The sequence below is a fragment of the Oryza sativa genome, chromosome 8, assembly GCF_034140825.1.
Source record: "Oryza sativa Japonica Group chromosome 8, ASM3414082v1".
NCBI lineage: Eukaryota > Viridiplantae > Streptophyta > Magnoliopsida > Poales > Poaceae > Oryza > Oryza sativa.
The window spans coordinates 19,889,345-19,910,194 of NC_089042.1; the positions used below are offsets into that span (position 1 = coordinate 19,889,345).

At 49.3% G+C, this 20,850-nt stretch overlaps 3 protein-coding genes and 2 non-coding genes across 5 annotated transcripts; all 5 read right to left on the bottom strand.

Annotated features, from left to right (window-relative positions):
• Positions 1–4,335: 4,335 nt before the first annotated feature.
• LOC4345563 (cell division cycle protein 48 homolog) lies at positions 4,336–8,328 on the bottom strand. The gene is made up of 2 exons (XM_015793800.3): positions 7,823–8,328; positions 4,336–6,642 (listed from the first exon to the last, which is right to left on the bottom strand). Exons 1-2 carry the CDS (start codon positions 8,259–8,261, stop codon positions 4,535–4,537), a joined length of 2,547 nt encoding a protein of 848 aa, XP_015649286.2. The 5' UTR covers positions 8,262–8,328; the 3' UTR covers positions 4,336–4,534.
• Positions 8,329–10,263: 1,935 nt separating this feature from the next.
• Positions 10,264–11,732, bottom strand: LOC4345564 (uncharacterized). The gene has a single exon (XM_015793590.3). The coding sequence runs from the start codon at positions 11,702–11,704 to the stop codon at positions 10,457–10,459; it is 1,248 nt and encodes a 415-aa protein (XP_015649076.1). The 5' UTR covers positions 11,705–11,732; the 3' UTR covers positions 10,264–10,456.
• Positions 10,734–10,863, bottom strand: LOC112936277 (small nucleolar RNA Z206). The gene has a single exon (XR_003238404.1). It is a non-coding gene; the product is annotated as a small nucleolar RNA Z206 (small nucleolar RNA).
• Positions 11,733–13,522: 1,790 nt separating the features above from the next.
• On the bottom strand, positions 13,523–14,890 carry LOC107275960 (uncharacterized). The gene has a single exon (XM_015793589.3). It carries the CDS (start codon positions 14,888–14,890, stop codon positions 13,625–13,627), a length of 1,266 nt encoding a protein of 421 aa, XP_015649075.1. The 3' UTR covers positions 13,523–13,624.
• On the bottom strand, positions 13,908–14,037 carry LOC112936278 (small nucleolar RNA Z206). Its single transcript, XR_003238405.1, has one exon. It is a non-coding gene; the product is annotated as a small nucleolar RNA Z206 (small nucleolar RNA).
• Positions 14,891–20,850: the final 5,960 nt, after the last annotated feature.

Here is a 20,850-nt window from a genome sequence, read left to right on the forward strand (position 1 = left end):
AGGATTTTTTTTCTATCGGATCAAATTATACGTTCTATTTGTGTCATTATACTATTATGATTAAAATGACAAATTAGAATTTAATACACCTGCTGACTATAATTTAAGTTGTAAAAATTATGAAAAGAAAGTGATATTATATATTGTTTCATGCTTATAATAAGTTCACTAGCATGTAACTAAAATAGATCTACAATGTCAGAAAAATGTTAATAATTAGAAATCAAAGAAATTTTGAGAAAAAACAAAACAACTAACACTCGATTTTCACTTAATAAGATCTATCTTTAGAAAAAAAAATCCACTGCTGCCTTCCTCCCGGGCCTTCTCTCCTCACGGTTCAAACATCCCTCCTTCTTGGCTTCCTTTTTAATTTTCTAGCTAACAGATTAATAAAAATCATCAAAATTCTAATAAATGTTTAGCCACTGTTTTTTAAAAATTGATGGACCGATTAATTTTAAATGTTAGATCTTCATCTAAAAAGAAAATATGATACCTGCACCCTCACCGCCACCTCCATACGTGCGTACTTATGTAGTTACGTTCTCCCTCCACCCTCCTAACTCTCCCCTTCTTTCCTATTTCTTAAGCTAACTGCTATTTTTTAAGCTTATACTCAATCTATGAAAAATTAATAATCAGATTTCTAAATGATCATAAAACTCAAGTTACATATTATCTGAATTTTTTTCAATTATTGTGTTTTTTATAATTTAATACACAATTCGAGATCCATATACATAACTCAAACTTCTAATATAAATGTTTAAGATCAAATTTTTAAGCATCACATTAAATAAATAATAAATTTTGATCCTATAACGCCCCTAAATCACCATGTAGCAATAATACCACTGCCCCTAAACCGATATGTGACCCTCTAATAAATTATAAAAATTCATAGAAATTATATTAAAAAAAATCTAAACATTGATTTTTCAATATTTTCAATCATTAGATCTAATCTTAATCTTAACCTACTTAAAAACTTCAAGATGACTACGTCCTTCATCGCTTGATGATGCCATCCATGAGTCAGCCACACATACTCCACGTATATGTTCCGTTCACAAGAGAGAGCATGCAATTCTAAATCAAATTGAAAAAAAAAAACCACATCATTTGAATCGGCTCACTGAAAGAAAAAGTAGAATGAAAAACCATCTTAATTTTTATTTGAAATTAATTTGTCAGACCGATTATTAACAAACTAATACATATGCCCGCGCATCGCGCGGGCTACCTTCCTAGTTAAACATAACACTAACACATTTGCACACTGCGCCTAGTCAAAATTCAAAAACCGAGGAAGGCAACAAAATCCAGGGTTTCTGAATTCCGATTTCGTCGTGTGAAGTTCAGATCATTGAGTAGTCCATTTCTGAATTCTGATTTTTTTTTTGGTCGGAGATAAATGCTGCCAGATCGATCTACGTGGTGCTTAATCTTGCTGATTTTGAGGCGTACGTTTGGGATTTGTTCGTTGGATGAGGTGAGCCAATTGTTGTGTCCAAGATCCTGCTGAGCAAATCATGGTGCTTTTCAGGAGATGAAACATGCTTCAATCAAGGGGAGCACACTGATCGAGGAGATCATCCAATCCCAACTGCAACGAGAGCTATTAGTTCTTCGTCCTCCTCCGGACATCCAACACAACTAGCTGCGAGTAAGGCGGAGGGGACGAAGGGGACATCCAACACAAGCTGCGAGTAGGGCGGAGGGGACGGAGGATGTGGCCGATCGATTAGAGCACTCCGAAGACGGCTGGGGCAGGGCAGTTGAAAGATCAAGATGACCAACGCGTCCGAGCTTCTCGCAGGGCTGGAAGAAGAGGAGGAAGAACAACTCAACGACGGCGGTAGTCTTCGGCTCAGCAATGCGCCAATGCGCATCCGATGGCATGGCCAGGAGAGCGACAAGCTTGATTCTAAACTCTATAAGAGATATCTACTTATTGTTTACATATTATTTAAATGGTTATATTTTTTAAAAAAAAAATCAACAAAATTGATTAATATATGCTAAATTATTTCATAAACATGTAAGTTAAAATTTAACTTCTACAAATTACAATGAAAAATAAATAAATTTAAATATGGCTACTTAATGTATACAGTCAAATTTGTTTTTTCTACAACTTGTAGAAGTTATATTTGATCTTGTATGTTTGTGGAGTGATTTCTCATATACTAATCTATCTCGTTGAATTTATTTTTAAATATTTTTATAACTATTTGGATGACATACAAACAATAAGGATGTCCCCTCAAGAGTTTAAATAGTTTTCCTATGGGGAAAGCTATCTTTTAAGAGCATCTACAATGTAATATTAAAGCAGTCAATATACTCATCCTATACAATAGTAACCATTGTGGGAGCATCCTATCTGGTAGTAGCTGTTGTGGGAGTAGGTAGGGATGGCAATGGGTCAGGGCGGGCACGGGTAGAGCAAAACCATGTCCGACCCAATGCCCGACATTGCCCATCCGAACCCTATCCACTAGAGTTAGCGGGCAAAATTTCGTGCCCGTACGGTCGTACCCATGCCCGATGGGCGCGGTATGTCCAGCGAGTACCCAATGGATCTCGCATGAATAATAAACTTGAAAGATATGTAATTTAACAAAGAGAAATAAAATCAATAATTTACCAAATTATCGGTTATCGACAATAATTTGAATTACATCACAACTTAGTATCAGTTAGCATCACAAATGAACCAAGAGAAATGGTATAAGAATTAATAAATGAGTCGAAATTAGCTAATACATATGTATCGGGTTAGGCATGGGTTACCCACGGGTAAACAATGAAACCTGCCTGTTGCCCATGACGTCTTCGGGTCTTGGGCGGGCGTATAGATGGCCAAAAGGCCCGAGGCCCGACGGCCCGGCCCATGGCACGATATTTTGGCCCGGCCCAAGCACGGCACGGCCCGACGGAGGTCGGGCCCGTGCCGGCCCGGCCAGACCACTGGGCCGTGCCTGGGCCCCTCCACCGGCACGTTGGCCCGGCACGGCAGCTAGGCCCGATACACAAAAAAAATAAGGGAGTAAAAATAGACATATTATATGCCATGAACGAAAGAATAGGGATCTAAACTAGACTTTTTTTTATCTATACATATGTTAGCCGAAGAGGAGGGACAGAAAATAGACTTATTTTAGCTATACATATGTCAGCCCAAAGAGGAGGGACGGAAAATAGACTTATTTTAACTATACATATGAAATAGCCCAAAGAGGAGGGACGAAAAATAGACTTATTTTAAAAAGGCCCGATGGGCCACCTATGCTTTCGGGCTGGCACGGCACGGCCCGACAGCTGGTGGGCCGTGCCTGGGCGGGAGGTGCAGCCCATGGGCCGGCACGGCCCGGCACGAAGTGCCTATCGGGCCATGCCGGCCCGATGGCTGCTGGGCCGTGCCCAGCCGTGCCTGGGCTGGGCCGTGCCGGGCGGGCCCTTTGGCCATCTATAGGCGGGCGTGCACATGGGTAAAAAGTCACACCCACGCCCATGTCCATTGGGTCGGGTACCCACAGATACCCGGACCCATCGGTAAAATTGCCATCCCTAGGAGTAGGTAACAACAATAACCGAGCATTTATATAGAGATAGTTAGCAATTGCATTATAGTCATTACATTTGTAGCCGTTGCAAACTTGTTGCATTGTAGTCATCCTCTACAAATACAAAAACTACTCAGTAAATTACTCTACATTTCATCAAACTAGATTGATCACCCCAACAGAGGTTTTATGCACATGTTAAACCAGGGCTCCCGAGCCAAACTTCTTAAAATATTAGCCAAAACTCCACTCATACACAATTCCCCTCAATTTTCTCCAATCACAGTTTGCTCAATCCTCAACACCTTCCATCCTTTGGGGGCTCCAACCAACTATCAACTATATGGCAACTTTCCTCCAAGGTTTCATAGTTTTCAGCAATAAGCACATTGGTTACAAGTGTACAAATCAAGTTGTTGGGTCTGCTTAATGGACATCACAATATCGTGCAAAGACATGCCGAGAACAATGTGGTTAATATTAAAGAGTCAATGACAACATCGAAGAGGTAGGGAGGAGAGGGACACGAGTTGGACTGAAGAGGAAAACAACATAAGGCTCCCATCGGATGGCCTAATCAGCCAAAGAAAAAAAACCAAATTTTAAATTTTCAAACTTAATTTATTTTTAAGACATTTTTAACGTAGTTTCTTTTTCAGCATTGGCTTTTAAGTCACAAAGAACACATATATAAAAAATTTACCTATAAATTTATTTTTATTTTCTAATAAACCGTTTTTATTAGGGAAAAAGCTAAACGATAGGGACCTAAGACTTCTTAGACCTTGGCTATACAATTCAGTGGATCCTATAAATGGTAACGATGAGACAAGTCGAGCATAAAACTCAACTAGACCAAAGAGAGGAAAATATAAGACTCCTTAGCTCTTGGCTGAACAATTCAGTGGATCTAGCAGGGCATAAACCTAAAGCTGAGTGAACCTAGCTAATAGTATAGTTAACTAATACAGCAAGTCCTCGTCCATCGAATCCATGGAGTACGTAGAGTCGTCGTCGTCGTCATCCACGGCCACCGCCTTCCCCTTCAGCTTTGCTTTCGCCTTCGCCTCTGCCTCCGCCTTCGCTTTTGCCGCAGCCTCCGCCTCTGCTTCTAGCTCCGCCTTCGTCTTCGTCTTCGGCTTCGCCACCAACCTCAGCTGTCCCACCGGCAGCTCCGGCTCCGTCGCCGGCGCCTCCTCCTCGTCGGGGATGCCGCCGCTGAACTTGTGCTTGAAGTACTCGTACTTGATGACGTCGAGCTCGCTGACGCTCTTCCTTGCGTGCTTCATGGCGCTCTTGAAGTGGTCCACGGTGAGCTCCGCGCCCGCCATTGCCAGGGCCTTCCCGACCAGGGTGCTCTTCTGGACCACCTCGCGCACCGCGAGCTTGCACGCGCGCTGGCAGATCTCCTTGATGTCGGCGCCGCTGAACCCGTCGGTGGAGGCGGCCATGGCCGGCAGGTCGACGTGGCGGGACATGGGCGCCTTGCGGAGGTTCGCCCTGAAGATCTCCAGCCGCGACGAGGCGTCCGGGAGCGGGATGTAGATGAGCTGGTCGAGGCGGCCCGGCCGGAGCATCGCCGGGTCGATGATGTCCGGCCGGTTGGTGGCGCCGATGACGAACACCGTCTTCTTGGCGTTGATGCCGTCCATCTCGGTGAGCAGCTGGTTGAGCACGCGGTCCGGCGTGCCGCCGGCGTCGCCGACGCTGTTGCCGCGCTTGACGGCGATGGAGTCGAGCTCGTCGAAGAAGAGGATGCACGGCGCCGACTGCCGCGCCTTGTCGAACAGGTTGCGGACGTTGCCCTCGCTCTCGCCGAACCACATGGTGAGCAGCTCGGGCCCCTTGATGCTGATGAAGTTGGCCTTGCACTCCTTGGCGATGGCCTTGGCCATCATCGTCTTGCCGCACCCCGGCGGGCCGTAGAAGAGCACGCCGCGCGACGGCGACATGCCAAACAGGTCGAACATCTCCGGGTGCTCCACCGGGTACTGCACCGTCTCCTGGAGCTCGCGCTTGACCTCGCCCAGGCCGCCGATGTCGTCCCACGACACCTTGGGCACCTCGACGATCCCGGTCTCGCGCAGGGCGGAGGGCTTGGTGACCTCCATGGCGAACTTGAGGTGGTCCATGGTGACGGTCAGCGAGTTGAGGATCTCCACGTCGATGGTGTCGTTCTCGATGTCGATGATGTCCAGCTTCTCCCGGATGCACTGCATGGCGGCCTCGGAGCAGAGCGAGGCGAGGTCGGAGCCGACGAACCCGTGGGTGTCCTTGCCGACGCGCTCGAGGTCGACGTCGTCGGAGAGCGGCATGTTCTTGGTGTGGATGCGGAGGATCTCGAGGCGGCCGAGCTCGTCGGGGACGCCGATGTCGAGCTCGCGGTCGAAGCGGCCGAAGCGGCGGAGCGCCGGGTCGAGGCTGTTGGGGCGGTTGGTGGCGCCGATGACGATCACCTGGGCCCGCGGGCGGAGGCCGTCCATGAGCGTGAGCAGCTGCGACACGACGCGGCGCTCCACCTCGCCGTGCGCCTTCTCGCGGCTGGGCGCGATGGAGTCGATCTCGTCCATGAACACGATGGACGGCGCCGCGGCGTCCGCCTCGGCGAACACGGCGCGCAGGTTGGCCTCGCTCTCGCCGGGCATCCCGGACATGATCTCCGGCCCGTTGACGACGACGAAGTGGGCGCCGGACTCGGCGGCGATGGCGCGCGCAAGCAGCGTCTTGCCGGTGCCGGGGGGCCCGTAGAGGAGGATGCCCTTGGGCGGGCGCACGCCGAGCGTCTGGAACAGCTTGGGGTGGCGCAGGGGCAGCTCGACGAGCTCCCTGATCTGCGCCAGCTGCTTGCGGACGCCGCCGACGTCGTCGTAGCCCGGCCCGTCGAGCCGCTCCTCGTCCTCGCGCTTCACCGGGTCGCCCTCGTCGCAGAAGATCTCCGTGTCGCCCGCCACGATCACGGGCTCGTTGTTCGGCTCCGTGTCCATCACCTTGAACTCCACGGCGTGCATGTGGCCGCGCACCAGGAACCGGTCGCCCTTCTTCACCGGCCGCAACGCATCCATGAAGTACGCTACATGAAATAATTAATTAGTTTATGTCTTTATGAACGACGGCAAAAAAAATACATTAGTAATAATTACTAATTAATTAGTTCATGAACTACTTCAAACAAAAAATAGAAAAATAGATAGTACACTGTACGTGAGATTAGATAAAAAAATTAGATGAGTAACTACTAATTTAAGTTCATGAGAATATAGTAGTAATGATTAATTAGTTTATGAACGGCTGCAAAAAAAAGGCATTGGTAATAATTAATTAGTTCATGAACTACTTCAAACAAAAAATAGGTAGTACTAATTAATTAGTTCATGAACACTGTACGTGAGATTATAAAAAAAATAGATGAGTAACTATATAGTACTAATTAGTTCATGAAAAATAGGTAGTACTAATTAATTAGTTCATGAACACTGTACGTGAGATTATATAAAAGATTAATGAGTAACTATGTAGTACTACCTCCGTTTCAGATTATAAAACTTTCTACCATTGCTCACATTCATATATTCATATGGATGCTAATGAATTTAGGCACACATATATGTCTAGATTTATTAACATATGTATAAATGTGGGCAATATTAGAAAATCTTATAATATGAAACGGAGGAAATACTAATTAGTTCATGAAAAATGAAAAATATGAGGGGCTCATAGGTAATTATTATTAGATAGTAACTAAATAAACTAAATATGGGTAATTATTATTAGACATGAAAAATATGAGGGGTTCATAGGTAATTCTTATTAGATAGTAACTAAATAAACTAAATATGAGGGGTAATTATTATTAGATTGTAACTAAATAAACTAACTTTGCATGCCAAGACATTAGACTAGAAATAAAATCTACTCCTACAAGTAGAATTATCGGGTAAGACGTACGATGGTTTATCAGATAGATTAGATTAGTAGAATTATCGGGTAAGACGTACTATGGTTTATCAGAATTATCGGGTAAGACGTACGATGGTTTATCAGATAGATTAGATTAGTAGAATTATCAGATAAGACGTACGATGGTTTATCAGAATTATCGGGTAAGACGTACGATGATTTATCAGATAGATTAGATTAGTAGAATTATCGGGTAAGATGTACGATGGTTTATCGGATAGATTAGATTAGTAGAATTATCGGGTAAGACGTACGATGGTTTATGGGATAGATTAGATTAGAACGCTTACGTTTGAGGTAGGGCTCGAACAGATCACCGGAGATGCCCTCGACAGAGTCGTCGAAGGGGCGGAGCTGCACCCTCTTGGCGTTCCTAATGGTGGGGCACGGCTTGACGGTGACGAGGTCGCCGAGGCGGACGTGGAGGTTGCTGCGGACGCCGCGGCTGAGGCGGAGGCGGCCGTCGGGGCACGACTCGTCCTTCTGCGCGTAGCAGACGGCCTCGCGGCGCCGCCTCCCGCGGAGGGTCACCAGGTCGCCGCGGAAGATGCCGAGCTCCTCCATGGTCGCCTCGCTGAGCGTCACCGTGGAGTTGTCGACGGCCACCCCGCCCTCGGCGTCGTCCGCCATCAGCCGGTTCGGGGACTTCTTCTTGGCGCACTCCAGGATCGCCGTGCTGTAATCCCTCGCCGTCGTCGTCTTGGAGGAAGAGACGTCGGCGTCGGCCATGTCGGCGATGCTGATGATGATGAGATTGGCCGCCGCCGGCCGACGAAACAATATTCCAGGAGCGATGCGAGGGTCCAATGATATCAGATCGATAGTTCTTTTATAGCGATATATAAGGACCGGCCGGATAGCATGCATGTGTTTAATTAGAGTCCGGTACGTTGACATTATCCGTGTTTGGCTCGTTATAGGGTACCGTACGTGTAGGGTACCGTATCAGGTGCAAACTCCTTCCTGTGCAGGCCCGATTGATGATCTGGATATGACTCGTGTATCATAGCGTTTTTTTTTAAAAAAAATAATGGATTGAAAACCCGGTTTCTACATCGGAAAGATGTACGTACACAGCCTATAAAATTCATACATAAGCATATAGGCTCCCCATTATTACATAGGTGGTACAACAAACACAAAAGACCGAACAAACACATAAGTTCAATCCAACAAGACTGCAAAAGCTAACACACAAAGTAACTATAACAGCCAAGCACAAGGAATTATTCTAAGCTTCAATTCTCCTTCCCAAGTTCTAGCCAAATTTGGAGAAAAACCCCAAAACTCTCATCTCAAGCGCCTTGCAGTACACTTTCACAATGTTGTTGCCATATTCTTTCTTAAGCAACAAAGATAATATAGTCTCTCCCTATGCGTCCCCTTGAAAATTAATTACTTTCATAAAAGAATGCGCACAAGTTCCATTAAAAACCATATCATTCTTACTTAATCACACCGTCCAACACAGCGGCGCTATGCCACACAAAACTTGATTTTTTAAGCTTAGGATTAACACCACTTAGCCAACTACCAAATAATGAGACAAATTGTCAGGTGGATAGATGCCGAAAGTGAAATGTACCATGTTCCACACAAATCTTACCATTGGATATATAGTCAAAGAAAAAGCGTTGTATCATCTCATTGGATATACAAAGCAAAATCTAATGCTACCTTCCACCTCTTAGTAAGATTACCCATGGTTAAGATGACTCCTTTTTTTAAAGTGCCATAAGAAGATTTTAATATTTAGCAGGAATCTTAGCTTTCAAATTAAAGACTTCCTTGGTACCACATTTCGCAATATGAGTTTATTATACATTGAGTTAAGTGTAAAAGTTTCATTTTTACTAGCATTTCAAATGAACATATCCTTTTGTCTCACTAGGTTAATATCAATCACTTTATTAACAATATCTTCCACTATAGCTCTTTTAAAAGAAACATTTAAAGGCACCCTACCCAACACCTTAGCCATCGCCATATTCTTATTTCTGACTAGATTATAAAGTGAGGGATATATTTTTTCTAAGGATTGGTCTCCTAGCCAACAATCTTTCCAAACAATTAAAGTTCGATAGTTACGGGAAAATGATTTCATCCCTTGAGGGGATATCCCCTCGTTTCATACATGGCTGCTAAATAGTCATCTAAAATTTTGAAATTTTTTTGGCATAATAGATTAATATGAAATATATCACCCACAAACATGTAAGTTAAAATTTAACTTCTACAAGTTATAACAAAAATAACAAATATAGTTGCAAATGTACGATAACTATTTTCAGTTTAATTTGTTCTTTTTGTTATAACTTGTAGAAGTTAAATTTAGTCTTACATGTTTGTAAAGTGGTATATTTATATTTATCCATATTGTTATTTTTTTTTCAAATTCTTTAATAACTATTTAAATGACATGTAAACAACGATAGAATATCTCACGATGAAAATCATTTCATCACGATTTTGCTATATATTTGTCGACAAATTTTCTCCCAAAAATTTGACAGATGTAATTACAGTACAATCGTAGTGTAATTACACGGTAACTTGTATGTAATTACACTGTAACTATAGTGTAATTTGTATGTAACTTTCAAAAATCTCTCTGTAATATGTTATTTTGGTAAAATGGAGGTTGTGGGAACAAATCTTTACACATATGTGTGTGCCGTGATTTTTTCTTCCTCACTAAAACAAATCTTGTAATAGATTTAACGATTCAAAATTACGTGAAACTTATATATAAGTTACACTGTAGTTACATGCAAGTTACAGTGTAATTACATATAAGTTACAGTGTAATTACACTACGATTGTACTATAATTACATCTGTCAAATTTTTAGGAGAAAATTTATCGACAAATGTATAGGTGGTCCCTTTCATCATATCCGATAGTTACAGTAGTACACAGTTTGCTCATACCCATTTGGTTCTAATCTTGCCGGTGTGCCTGAAACCACAGGTGAGCGCAACGCTGCCGTCCATCCTCCTCAGCACGAAGCTCTCAAGCAGCAGGTAGCACCCAAACTTGTCCCACTGACCCGGCCTCGCCTCACGCCTCTCCCCCCTCTCGATACTCTCCACGTCGCCATTACCGGCAACCCACCCTCCTCTCTCCAGCTCCCACTTCATCTTCTCCCACACCACCATGTCCAGCCCAACTCCACCTGCCGTGCCAGAGTTCGTCGGCGGCGCCGCCGGTCGGAACCACATCACCCCGTCGACCATCTGAGGCCCGCCTCCTCGCACCGCGTCGGTGCCGCCCAGCAGCGCCGTCGACCGGCGCACCGTCGCGCTCACCTCAACCTCATTGTCCTTGCTGCTGGTACTCCTCCTGCCTCGATGGGCGTTGTCTCGGGTGTATATCTCCTCCCACCTCTGCTCCAGCGTCATCTCGTAGAACATGCACCGCTTGACCTGATCCTTGAGCCGCTGCTCGCCGCCGTCGTTGATGAACATGAACGGGCAGTACCACCTGCCGACGACGACGGGCGGCGAGCCACCTACGCCGACGTCGAAGCTGTCGAGGTCAGGCATCCGGCGGCGGAGCGGCCAGTCCGTCCCGTGCGCCGCGTCGGCGAGGTCGTAGCTCGTGGACGCCGAGGTGTGGACCTTCCACGCCTCCCTCCTCAGGTAGCCCGGCGGGATGCCGTCCGGCGCGACCGCCACCGCCGTGAAACCCCTCCCGCGCGGCGGCAGCCGCAGCACCTCCACCTGCTGGTAGACGTCGCCGCGGTCGAACGGCCGCGGCGGCACGTCGTTCACCAAGGACCAGAGGCCGCAGCACGTCACCATGTCCTCCTCCCTCGAGCACGCCGACACCTTCCCGGCGTGCCTCCCCGTGGCCCGGGCGGCGTAGTAGCGGCCGGACGACAGCGGCTGGCCGACGACGGGCACGAACACGACGTCGTCGCGGTGCGTGTAGGTGAGACGGTTCCTGCCGGCGCCGATGCTGGCGGTGTACTCCACCTCGAGCTGCCGGCTCTGCGGGAACGGGAGGCCGTACACCTGCCTGTCCGCCCATAAGCCCCACCACCGCGTCGCCCGCGCGACGGCCACCTCGTCCTCCACCACGAGGAAACCGGAGCCCGGGTCCTCCGGCGGCGGCTCCGCCGCGGCGTCCGGGTCGTCCTGGTACCGCGACATCGGCCTCGTCACGTACATCTTTCTCTCTCTCTCTGGCACTGCGATGGTGTAGTCTTCTTGTAGATGTGCATCTCAATTTATAAACCTTCATATGTACCACAATGGAGGCGCCGTGTGTGTGGTGGTGTTGACTGACGGAAAGGGTCATTGCGCCTGAGCAGTGAAGTGGATGAGTCAACGGTCGATGTGAGGAAATTCCTGATATGCTGATTTGCAGTGTAATTTCCGTTTGATTGTGCTGGTACTAACTAACCAGACCTTCCTACTGCCCTCCGATTTTGAATGAACAATATAATACTTGACTTTTAAGAATATATTTAACCAATCGTCTTATTAAAAAAATATAATTGTTGTTTATTTTGTTGTGTGTAGAATTATCTTTCTTTAAGATAAGCATAGCTTATATTTAATTTAAGCATATCCTATAATTCGTGCGTATTAAAAAATATAATTATTATTTATTTTATTATGAGTTGGTTTATCATACTTTAGTTTAAGCATAACTTTTAATGCCTATCATCCGTAGTTACTCGATGGTTTGGTTGTTTTCTTAAATAAGGTAAATACTTAAAGGTATGTAAAAATCAACGACATTATAGGAAGTACAAGTTACGATATGTTGCAAAACAAATGTACAAGTCCTTGAAATAAGAAAGAAAATTGCTAAAATAAAATCTGGCGACAGTTCTTTCAGAGAAAAACTGTTAATTTTCTTACCTTTGGATAACAATCGCACTGGCACAAGCATAAATTATAACGCCTAAAGTCCGTAGTTTTACTTATAGTTTCATAAAAAAATATTTTATAAAATTTACTTATTCTTAAATAAGATAAATAGCCAAACATATGTAAAACATCAAATTAAAAACCATGGTAAGTACTGGCGACAGTTATTTAGGAAAAAAATAATTTACTTATTTTTAAATAAGATAGATGGTAGAAAAAGACAACGATATAATGTAATAAAAAGGAAAAGGCCTCCCGAACTATTGAGTGAGTACGAATTATCTCCTAAACACGAAAACCAAATAGACCCATATGTCAGAATATCTCCCTTGCACCTCTCTCTTTCTCTCTTCTCCCTCCTGTAACGACTGATTCCCTCTCGCACAAAGTGCATCGCTCACCCAGTGGCCAGCGGCGAAGCTCGTATAGATGTAGCTGCAGCGGCGATGGAGCCAAACATCCTGCGTAGGCGGCGATGAGACTATTGGGAATAGTTCCACATTGCTTATCTAGGGGGAGTTGAATCAACTTAAAAGTGGAAAGAGACTATTGGGGTGTAGCAAGGTTTTCTCCCAGTTGGACCAACGTCTCCCGGTTTTGGGCCAACAAGTGGTATCAGAGCCAAACCCACAATCTTCTAGTGCTTGTGCACACTCAGGGTGGTGTAAGCCCAAAACCCAGTGGACCGCGGGTGTGAGGCCCGTATGTGCCTGTGTGTGGGGGCCGGTCAGGGCTAAGGGGCACCAATGTTGTGACGGGGGAGATTTAAGGTGGTAAGCTAGCTATTGGGGTGTAGCAAGTTTTTCTCTCGGTTGGGCCAACGTCTCCCGGTTTTGGGCCAACGAGACGGCGCTCTGCACAGCGGCGGAGGCAGCTCCTCTCCGGCCTCCACCAGTGCGCGCCTCCTCCTTGACCTCTACCGGCGCACGACCGTCCTTGCCGAACTTGATGCCCCGCCGGCCGAGGTGAAGTCCGCGGCGCGGAGGCGTAAGGGCGGCGGCCGATGGTGGTGACAGCTAGTCTTGAATGAGCTTTGTGTAATAGAGATCCTACCTAGTATTCAACTGTGATAGCATAATTTTGGGAAACTCATATATGTACCGCATCATTTGAGGGATGATTTACAAACTAGAATTCAGCATTCACAATGTACAGATCCAAAGAACATTCATTATTCCAAAGTCTACTGCTGATGTGTACGCAACATTTTGCTCACTCCCACTTGGTTGTAATCTTGTCAGTGTGCCTGAATTCGTACGTCAACGCAACGCTGCCATCCATCCTCGTGAGCACGAACCTCTCAACCAGTAGGTAACACCCAAACTTGTCCCAGTGGCCGCCCAGCCCGTCATGCCTCTCCACCCTCTTGATCCTCTCCACGTCGTCGCCATTGCCGGCAACCCACCCTCCCTTCTCCAGCTCCCACTCCATCTTCTCCCACACCACCATGTCCAGCCCCAGCCCTCCTCCTCCTCCTGCCGCCGCAGCCGGGCTCGCCGCCGGCAGGAACCACATCACCCCGTCGAACACCTGCGGTGCGCCTCCTTGCACCGCGCCGGCGCCGCCCAGCAGCGCCGTCGACCGGCGCACCGTCACGCTAACCTCGACCTCGTCCAGCCTGCTGCTGATGCTGCCCCGGTGGGTGTTGTCGCAGCTGTAGATCTCCTCCCAGCTCTGCTCCAGCGTCATCTTGTAGAACATGCACCGCTTGACCTGGTCCTTGAGCCACTGCTCGCCGCCGTCCTTGATGAACATGAACGGGCAGTACCACCTGCCGACGACGACGGGCGTCGAGCCTCCTACGCCGACGTCGAAGCTTTCGAGGTCAGGCATCCGGCGGCGGAGCGGCCAGTCCGTCCCGTGCGCCGTGTCAGTGAGGTTGCAGCTCGTGGACGCCGAGGTGTGGACCTTCCACCCCTTCCTCCTCAGGTAGCCCGGCGGGACGCCGTCCGGCGCGACGGCCACCGCCCTGAATCCGCCCCGGCGCGACAGCTGCACCACCTCCACCTGCTGGTAGACGTCGCCGCGGACGAACGGCCTCGGCGACGCGTCGTTCGCGAAGGACCAGAGGCCGCAGCACGTCACCACGTCCTCCTCCCTCGAGCACGCCGACACCTTCCCGGCGTGCCTCCCCGTGGCCCGGACGGCGTAGTAGCGGCCGGACGACAGCGGCTGGCCGACGACGGGCACGAACACGACGTCGTCGCGATCCGTGTGGGTGTGGGTCCTATGGGTCGTGCCGGCGCGGCCGCCGCCGTCCATCCTCGCGGTGGCGTACTCCACCTTGAGCTTCCGGCTCTGCGGGAAGGGGAGGCCGTACACCTGCCTGTCCAGCCACAACCCCCACCACCGCGTCGCCCGCTCGACGGCCGCCTCGTCCTCCACCACGAGGATCCCGGAGCCCGGGCCGTCCGGCGGCGGCTCCGCCGCGGCTTGCGGGTTGTCCTGGTACCGCGACATCGGCCTCGTCACGTACATATCGCTTGTCTCGGGCGTATATTCTTTGTGTGTTGCACAAGCTGCGGTGCGATGTTGATGTGCATCTCAAATTTGTAGTCCTTCTGTACGGCAATGGAGGTGCCGTGTAGGGTAGTGTTGATTACAGTGTTGACATTCCTCTCGCAGTGGCTGAGCTGGCCAAGTGGACGAGTCAATGGCTGATATCTGGAAATTCCTGATTTGCTGATTTGCAGTGTAATTTCCTATTGAGTGCGCCGGTACCGTACAGAAGAATTATTGTCCAACTAACGGTATTACTAGGGGTGGATGCCGGCTCGGCTCGTTATCCTAACGAGCTAGAAACTCAGCTCGGGTCGGCTTGTCACCTAGCTCGAGCTGGCTCGTTTGGCTCGTGAGCCAACGAAATCGGGGCAAGCACAACTGCACAAGGACAAGAACGCGTGCGGCGTGGGGCGATGGCTACCGGTGACTTGACGATTTGCGAGGCATAGGTGAGTTGGGGGGCTTGGTATGGACGGAGATGGGCAAGGAAGGCATTGCAGCGCTGTTGCGACCCTGTCGGCTGCTAGCAGAGGGGGGGATGGTAGCTGCTGATGACGAGGATGCGAGGTGGAGCAGGGCGACCAACGGCGAGTCGGCAAGAAAGGGAGAAAGGCAAGGCCACAGGGTGGCGCTGCAAACCTCCAACTCCTGGGTGGCAAGATCGGCCACTCGGTTTGAGAGCAATAGCGGCGCTGCAGCGCGGCCTAGGAGTGGTCGTGAAAAGGAACGAACAAGACAGGCAGGGAGAGATTCGGAAAATGCTTCTCATCGAACGCCCGAACCAACGAGAAAAATCGGACGGGGAGTCTCTGACACACATGCACCTATTCAACTTGTATCTCTATCTCCAAACATGCACCTTTAACGATATTCAAAACGAATTTTATCTGAAATTACTTATCCAATCTACAATCCGATCACACCGTTGTATTCGTTGTAATTAAATATTTACAACAAGATATCGCATGATTATATTCCGATAAAAAATAATCATATGTTTCAATACGTTAACACTTTTTGTTTCATACGTGATAGGGACATGTTTCAATATGTGTCTTCAGCGTGTTTCACAAAATTCACAAAACTAACTGTTACTACTCTCTCTCCTCTCTCTCTCTCTCCACCTCATGCATGCATACATGCATTTTAGCTAGTTTTGAAAACGATTTTTCTCTTAAACTAATTATCCAATCTATGATCTGATCACACCGTTGTATTCTTTGTAATTAAATCTTTACAACAAGATATCACATGATTATATTTTGATGAAAGAAAAATATATGTTTCAATCTATTAACATTGGTTGTTTTATATGTGATAGCGATATGTTCCAACGTGTATTTTCATCATGTTTCATAAACTTTTTAAATGTTTCAGTTGCTGATTTTTTTGTTTCATCCTATATAACTCGATGTTTCACTCATTAGTTAACTGGAACATTTGATTGACTGATTCTTTTTTTGAGAATGCTGCGCGCCGGGCGCCTGATGGCAGAGGAAAAATCGGACGCCTCGGGCTTTCTTTCGCTATTTGCTGAAACATTATTTTTATAAAAGGTGAAACAACACCCGATTTAAATGAGTGAAACATTTTTGATCTATTTAGTGAAACAATTCCGATATACCTGGTGGAACATCGTGCAACATTTAAAAATAATTCAATAATAAGCTAAAAAAATTTCGTCGGAATATATCCATGTGTGGTCTTGTTTTGAAGATTTAATTGCAACGAATTTAATGGTGCAATCGAATCATGATTTAGATAAATAATTTAAGAGAAAAATCAGTTTAAAGTAGTTTTTGCACGTAAATCGGGCGCTGACGTCATGCTGACGTCAGCGTCCGATTTTTCCCCAAACATCGGACGTCCGAGCCGGAGTTGCCTCCGAGAGATTCTAGGGTTAGACTAGTGGGCCTTGTTGAGCTTGCTGTTTTGTTGCGTGGAGTAAGTTCACTTTGACTCCCTTAACTAGTGACCGAATTTGATTCGTATCCTTGAACCAGAATACAGGATATCTCAACCCCTCAACTATTAAAATCGGTACAATTTGAATCCCTCGGTGGTTTTGAAGAGCGATTTTGCTGACATGGCGCCTACGTGGCTGTGTTGACCTGGTCTTTGTTCCACATGGCGTTGACGTGGCGCTTAGGCCATCACCAATGCGATGCTTCAGCCTGTGCCCCTAGCGACGGCTGTCCACTTTTCCGTCGGCGTCGTCCCCCTGGGAGAGAGCGCGTTCCTCAGCTGGGAGATGCGTCCCTCGCTCGCTTTTGGCTGAGGGACGACGCGGAGCGATGCGTTGGGGGCGACGGGCTCCTGTGGACACCGGAGCTCTAGCACCAAATTCCCCTTTCACCCCTCTCCCCTCTCTCTCTCTCCGGTTCCCCTCGAGGTCGAGTCGGAGGAGGAGCAGCAGGCGGCGGCTCCCGCTGTGGAGGCGTAGCGGTGACGCTGGAGGCGGGGAGGACGGGGAGAGAGGTTGGAGGTGGGGCGAAGAGGGAGAGAGAGGCGGCGCACCAGATCCGGCGACGGAGATGACTCAGTGACGACCGGCGACAGCGACGGGCGGAGAGAGAGCGATGGCGGCGCGGCACGCCAGATCCGGCCTCCGTGCGCCGCTCGTTGTCGTCCACCCCTCAACGTTGGCCACCCCGCACGCCGCTCGCCGTCCGCCACCGCACCCGGCGTCGAGAGAGAGAGAGAGAGAGAGGGGGGCGTGGGAGGGTGGATCTGGCGTTGGTGAGGTGAACGGCGACGAGCGGTGGTGGGGCGGCGTCGTCGCCTCGTCGGGAGCGGCCGAGCGGGCGTGGTGGTCGACACGAGGGCGTGAAGGCAGAGAAGAAAAAGAAAAGGAGGAGAAGAGAGAAAGAGAGAGGGGGGGGAGAAGACAGGGGGTAGTATAGTAAAATAACTATGTGGCCTTTTTGGGTTAGGGATACTTCTTGGGCTATCAGGGGTATCCTTTATTGTAAGAATAGTTCCCTAGAGAGTGCCCTCAGTTAGTGAGGGTACCCATGGAGTATTCCTGATTGGTGATGCTCTTAGGTGGTATTAGAATTAAAAAATATGTGTGGGACTCATTTGTCATTCACACAGAATAAAAATTGCGGGACCAACTGTGAGGCCTTCTCTCCCACTCACTTTCTCTCCCCCTCCCTCCTGTTCCTTCTCCCTCCTCACCGCTCCCTCCTCCCTCTCTCTCCCGCGGCGGGCGGAGAGGGCCGGAGCGGCAGCGGGTGGCGGAAACGCGGGCGTGGCGCGGCGGCCAGCGAGAGGCGGAGACGATGAGCAGCGATCACACCAGCGCCATGAGGTACACGACGGTACAGCGAGCGGCACGGCCACCGTGCTAAGGACCAGCAGCGTCCTCACCGCCACGGAGACGTCGACGGCGCCGCGGATCCTCTCCTCAATGGCTGCCGCGATCGGCGTGACCACCAGTGCATACTTGGATAACGGGTTGAGCAGCGTCGTGTATATGGCGACCTTTGAGATGAGTCTCACCGCGATGAGGTTGAGCGTCAGCTGGGACAGCACGCTATCTCCGAACATGAGGTAGCTAGCCGAGCGCCGCCATTGATTGCTCCGTAGTTGAACGTGCAAAGCAGGAAGCATATTGCTAGCATCTGGTTGATGATTTTGTTAATCAATAGAAGAGTTCGTTAGTATATTGATCTTAAAAAACTGATTTTGTCACACTTCATGCGTATACCTTCGGAAACTGATACCTTTTGCTTCATAGAGGTGTACAGCCCAAGAGCCGTCGGGAGCCCGGTGATCCGCAGCCGGCGTCGTCGCCCCGCCCTCGTCCGGCCGGAGAACCCGACGCCGTCAACCACTCAACCACCGCGGCCCGCAACGGCGTCGTTGTCCCTCGTCCGGAGAACCCGACGCCGTCAACCACCGTGGCCCACAGCACGCTGAGCACGATGAGGACTCATGACAGACGCGAACACGCCCGTCACGTACGGAGATGTAGGCGAGCACGTCGGCGGCGGCGTCGTTGGCACTTCTGGTGGTGGAGGAGCCTATATATGGTCTTTGCCGCGCGGCAAGGGACCACCTCGTCAGGGCTGAGTACGTGTGAGTCGCGGTGGCGTAGAGGGGCGGGGACGCCGTCGTGCTCGTGTACGACGATGCGGACACCACAAAGCTGGTTGCCAGGAGGGCGCCGCGGTTGCTCGTCCGGACGGGCATCCGGATGCTAGACACCTCGCTGCTCCCGGACGAGGCTGACCGAGACGAGACGTCGTCCTTGCTGCGTCTCCTCCTTCGGCCGTACGTCATGACCACTACTTTAAAAATAATATTTTTTTTATGATGTCACACTATAATTTTTATTAGCGGTCATATGCTAAAACCGCCAGCAAAAACGTGAGAGGGAGGGGGTATAGGACCGCCAGCGAAAACCGATTTTTGCTGGCGGCCACGTTAAGTGGTCCGCCATAAAAAATACTATATTTTTCGAGACAGGCCTCTTAAATGTCCGCAGCGTTTTCGCTGGCGGCTACTAAAGAGATCCACCAGTGAAAAGCAGAGCCCCGCTAAAAACTTTTCACGTCATTTAAAACCGCGCGCGAGATATGATTTCACCCACCCACCCACCCACTGCCTCTCTCATCTCTCTCCTCCTCCTCCCCACCTCTCTCCCCTCCTCCTTCCCTACGCCCCCACTGGCGACGGCAACCACGACGACGGGCCAGGCCGCTGGCGGCGGATGTGCAGCGGTGGGAGGGGGCGGAGGGGCCATGACCGGAGGGCCTCCTCCTCCCCTCACCTCCCCTCCCTCTCCCTCTCCCAGATCTAGTTGGTGGGAGGGGGCGGCGGCCGCCACAGCGGCGACGGCAGGCAGGCGGCGGCAGAGTTGACGATGACGACGACACTACCGGATGGTGCGGCTCCTCGCCTCCCCTCCCCTCCCTCTCCCTCTCCCAGATCTAGCCAGAGGGAGGGGGTGGCGGCCGTAGCGACGACGATGGCAGGTGGGCGGCGGCGGAGCTGACGACGACGACGACGCTGCCGGATGGTGCGGCTCCTCGCCTCCCCTCCCCTCCCTCTCCCTCTCCTAGATCTAACCGGTGGGAGGGGGCGGCGGCCGCCACAGCGGCGACCACGATTGCGGCGACGCCAATGCTAGGAAGAGGAAGGTGCTGGCGACGACAATTTTGATGTATTGCTCCATTTTGATGTTTGTTTGTATGGATGTTTCATATACATGTATTGATGTTTGTTTGTTGAACATGAAGTGAGAAATTGATGTAGTGTTCTCTTGAGGTGGATCTGATGTGGATTTGAATTGTTATGGATTTGCAGATAGCAGCATGTGGGCATATTTATTTTTGCTGGCGGCTAGAGGGCAGCTACATAGGTTTTTTTTTGTCCCAAAATTTATTATCTCTGGCGGCCGGTATAACACAGCCACCAGCGAAAATCGATTATCGTTGGCGGCCGGTATAACACAACCGCCAGCAAAAATCGATTATCGCTGGCGGCCGATAACCGCCAGCGAAGATCGACATCTTCTCTGATCTTTGCTTTGTGGCGGCTGCAATTTCCGCCAGGGAAAACCTAAAATGGCCGCCACGAAAGATGATTACCGTAGTAGTACATGTAGGCGGTGGCGCAGCAAGAAGAGTACAGGAGCCGCGTGATGCTGCTGAGAGGTGGTGATGCCGCCACTCCCGTGTCTCGGCTGCTCGCGGGCGCCGCGCCACGCCCATGTCTCCGCCGCTCGCCGCTTGCCTGCTGCTGTTGTGGCCTTTGCTGCCCGCTGCGAGAGAGAGGGATGAGGGAGAAGGGAGCGGTGAGGAGGGAGAAGGAATAGGAGGGAGGGGGAGAGAAAGAGAGATAAGGGAGAGAGAAGGCCCCACGGTGGGTCCCACAATTTCCTTTTTTTATGACAAATGGGTCCCACACATATTTTTTAATTCTTATGC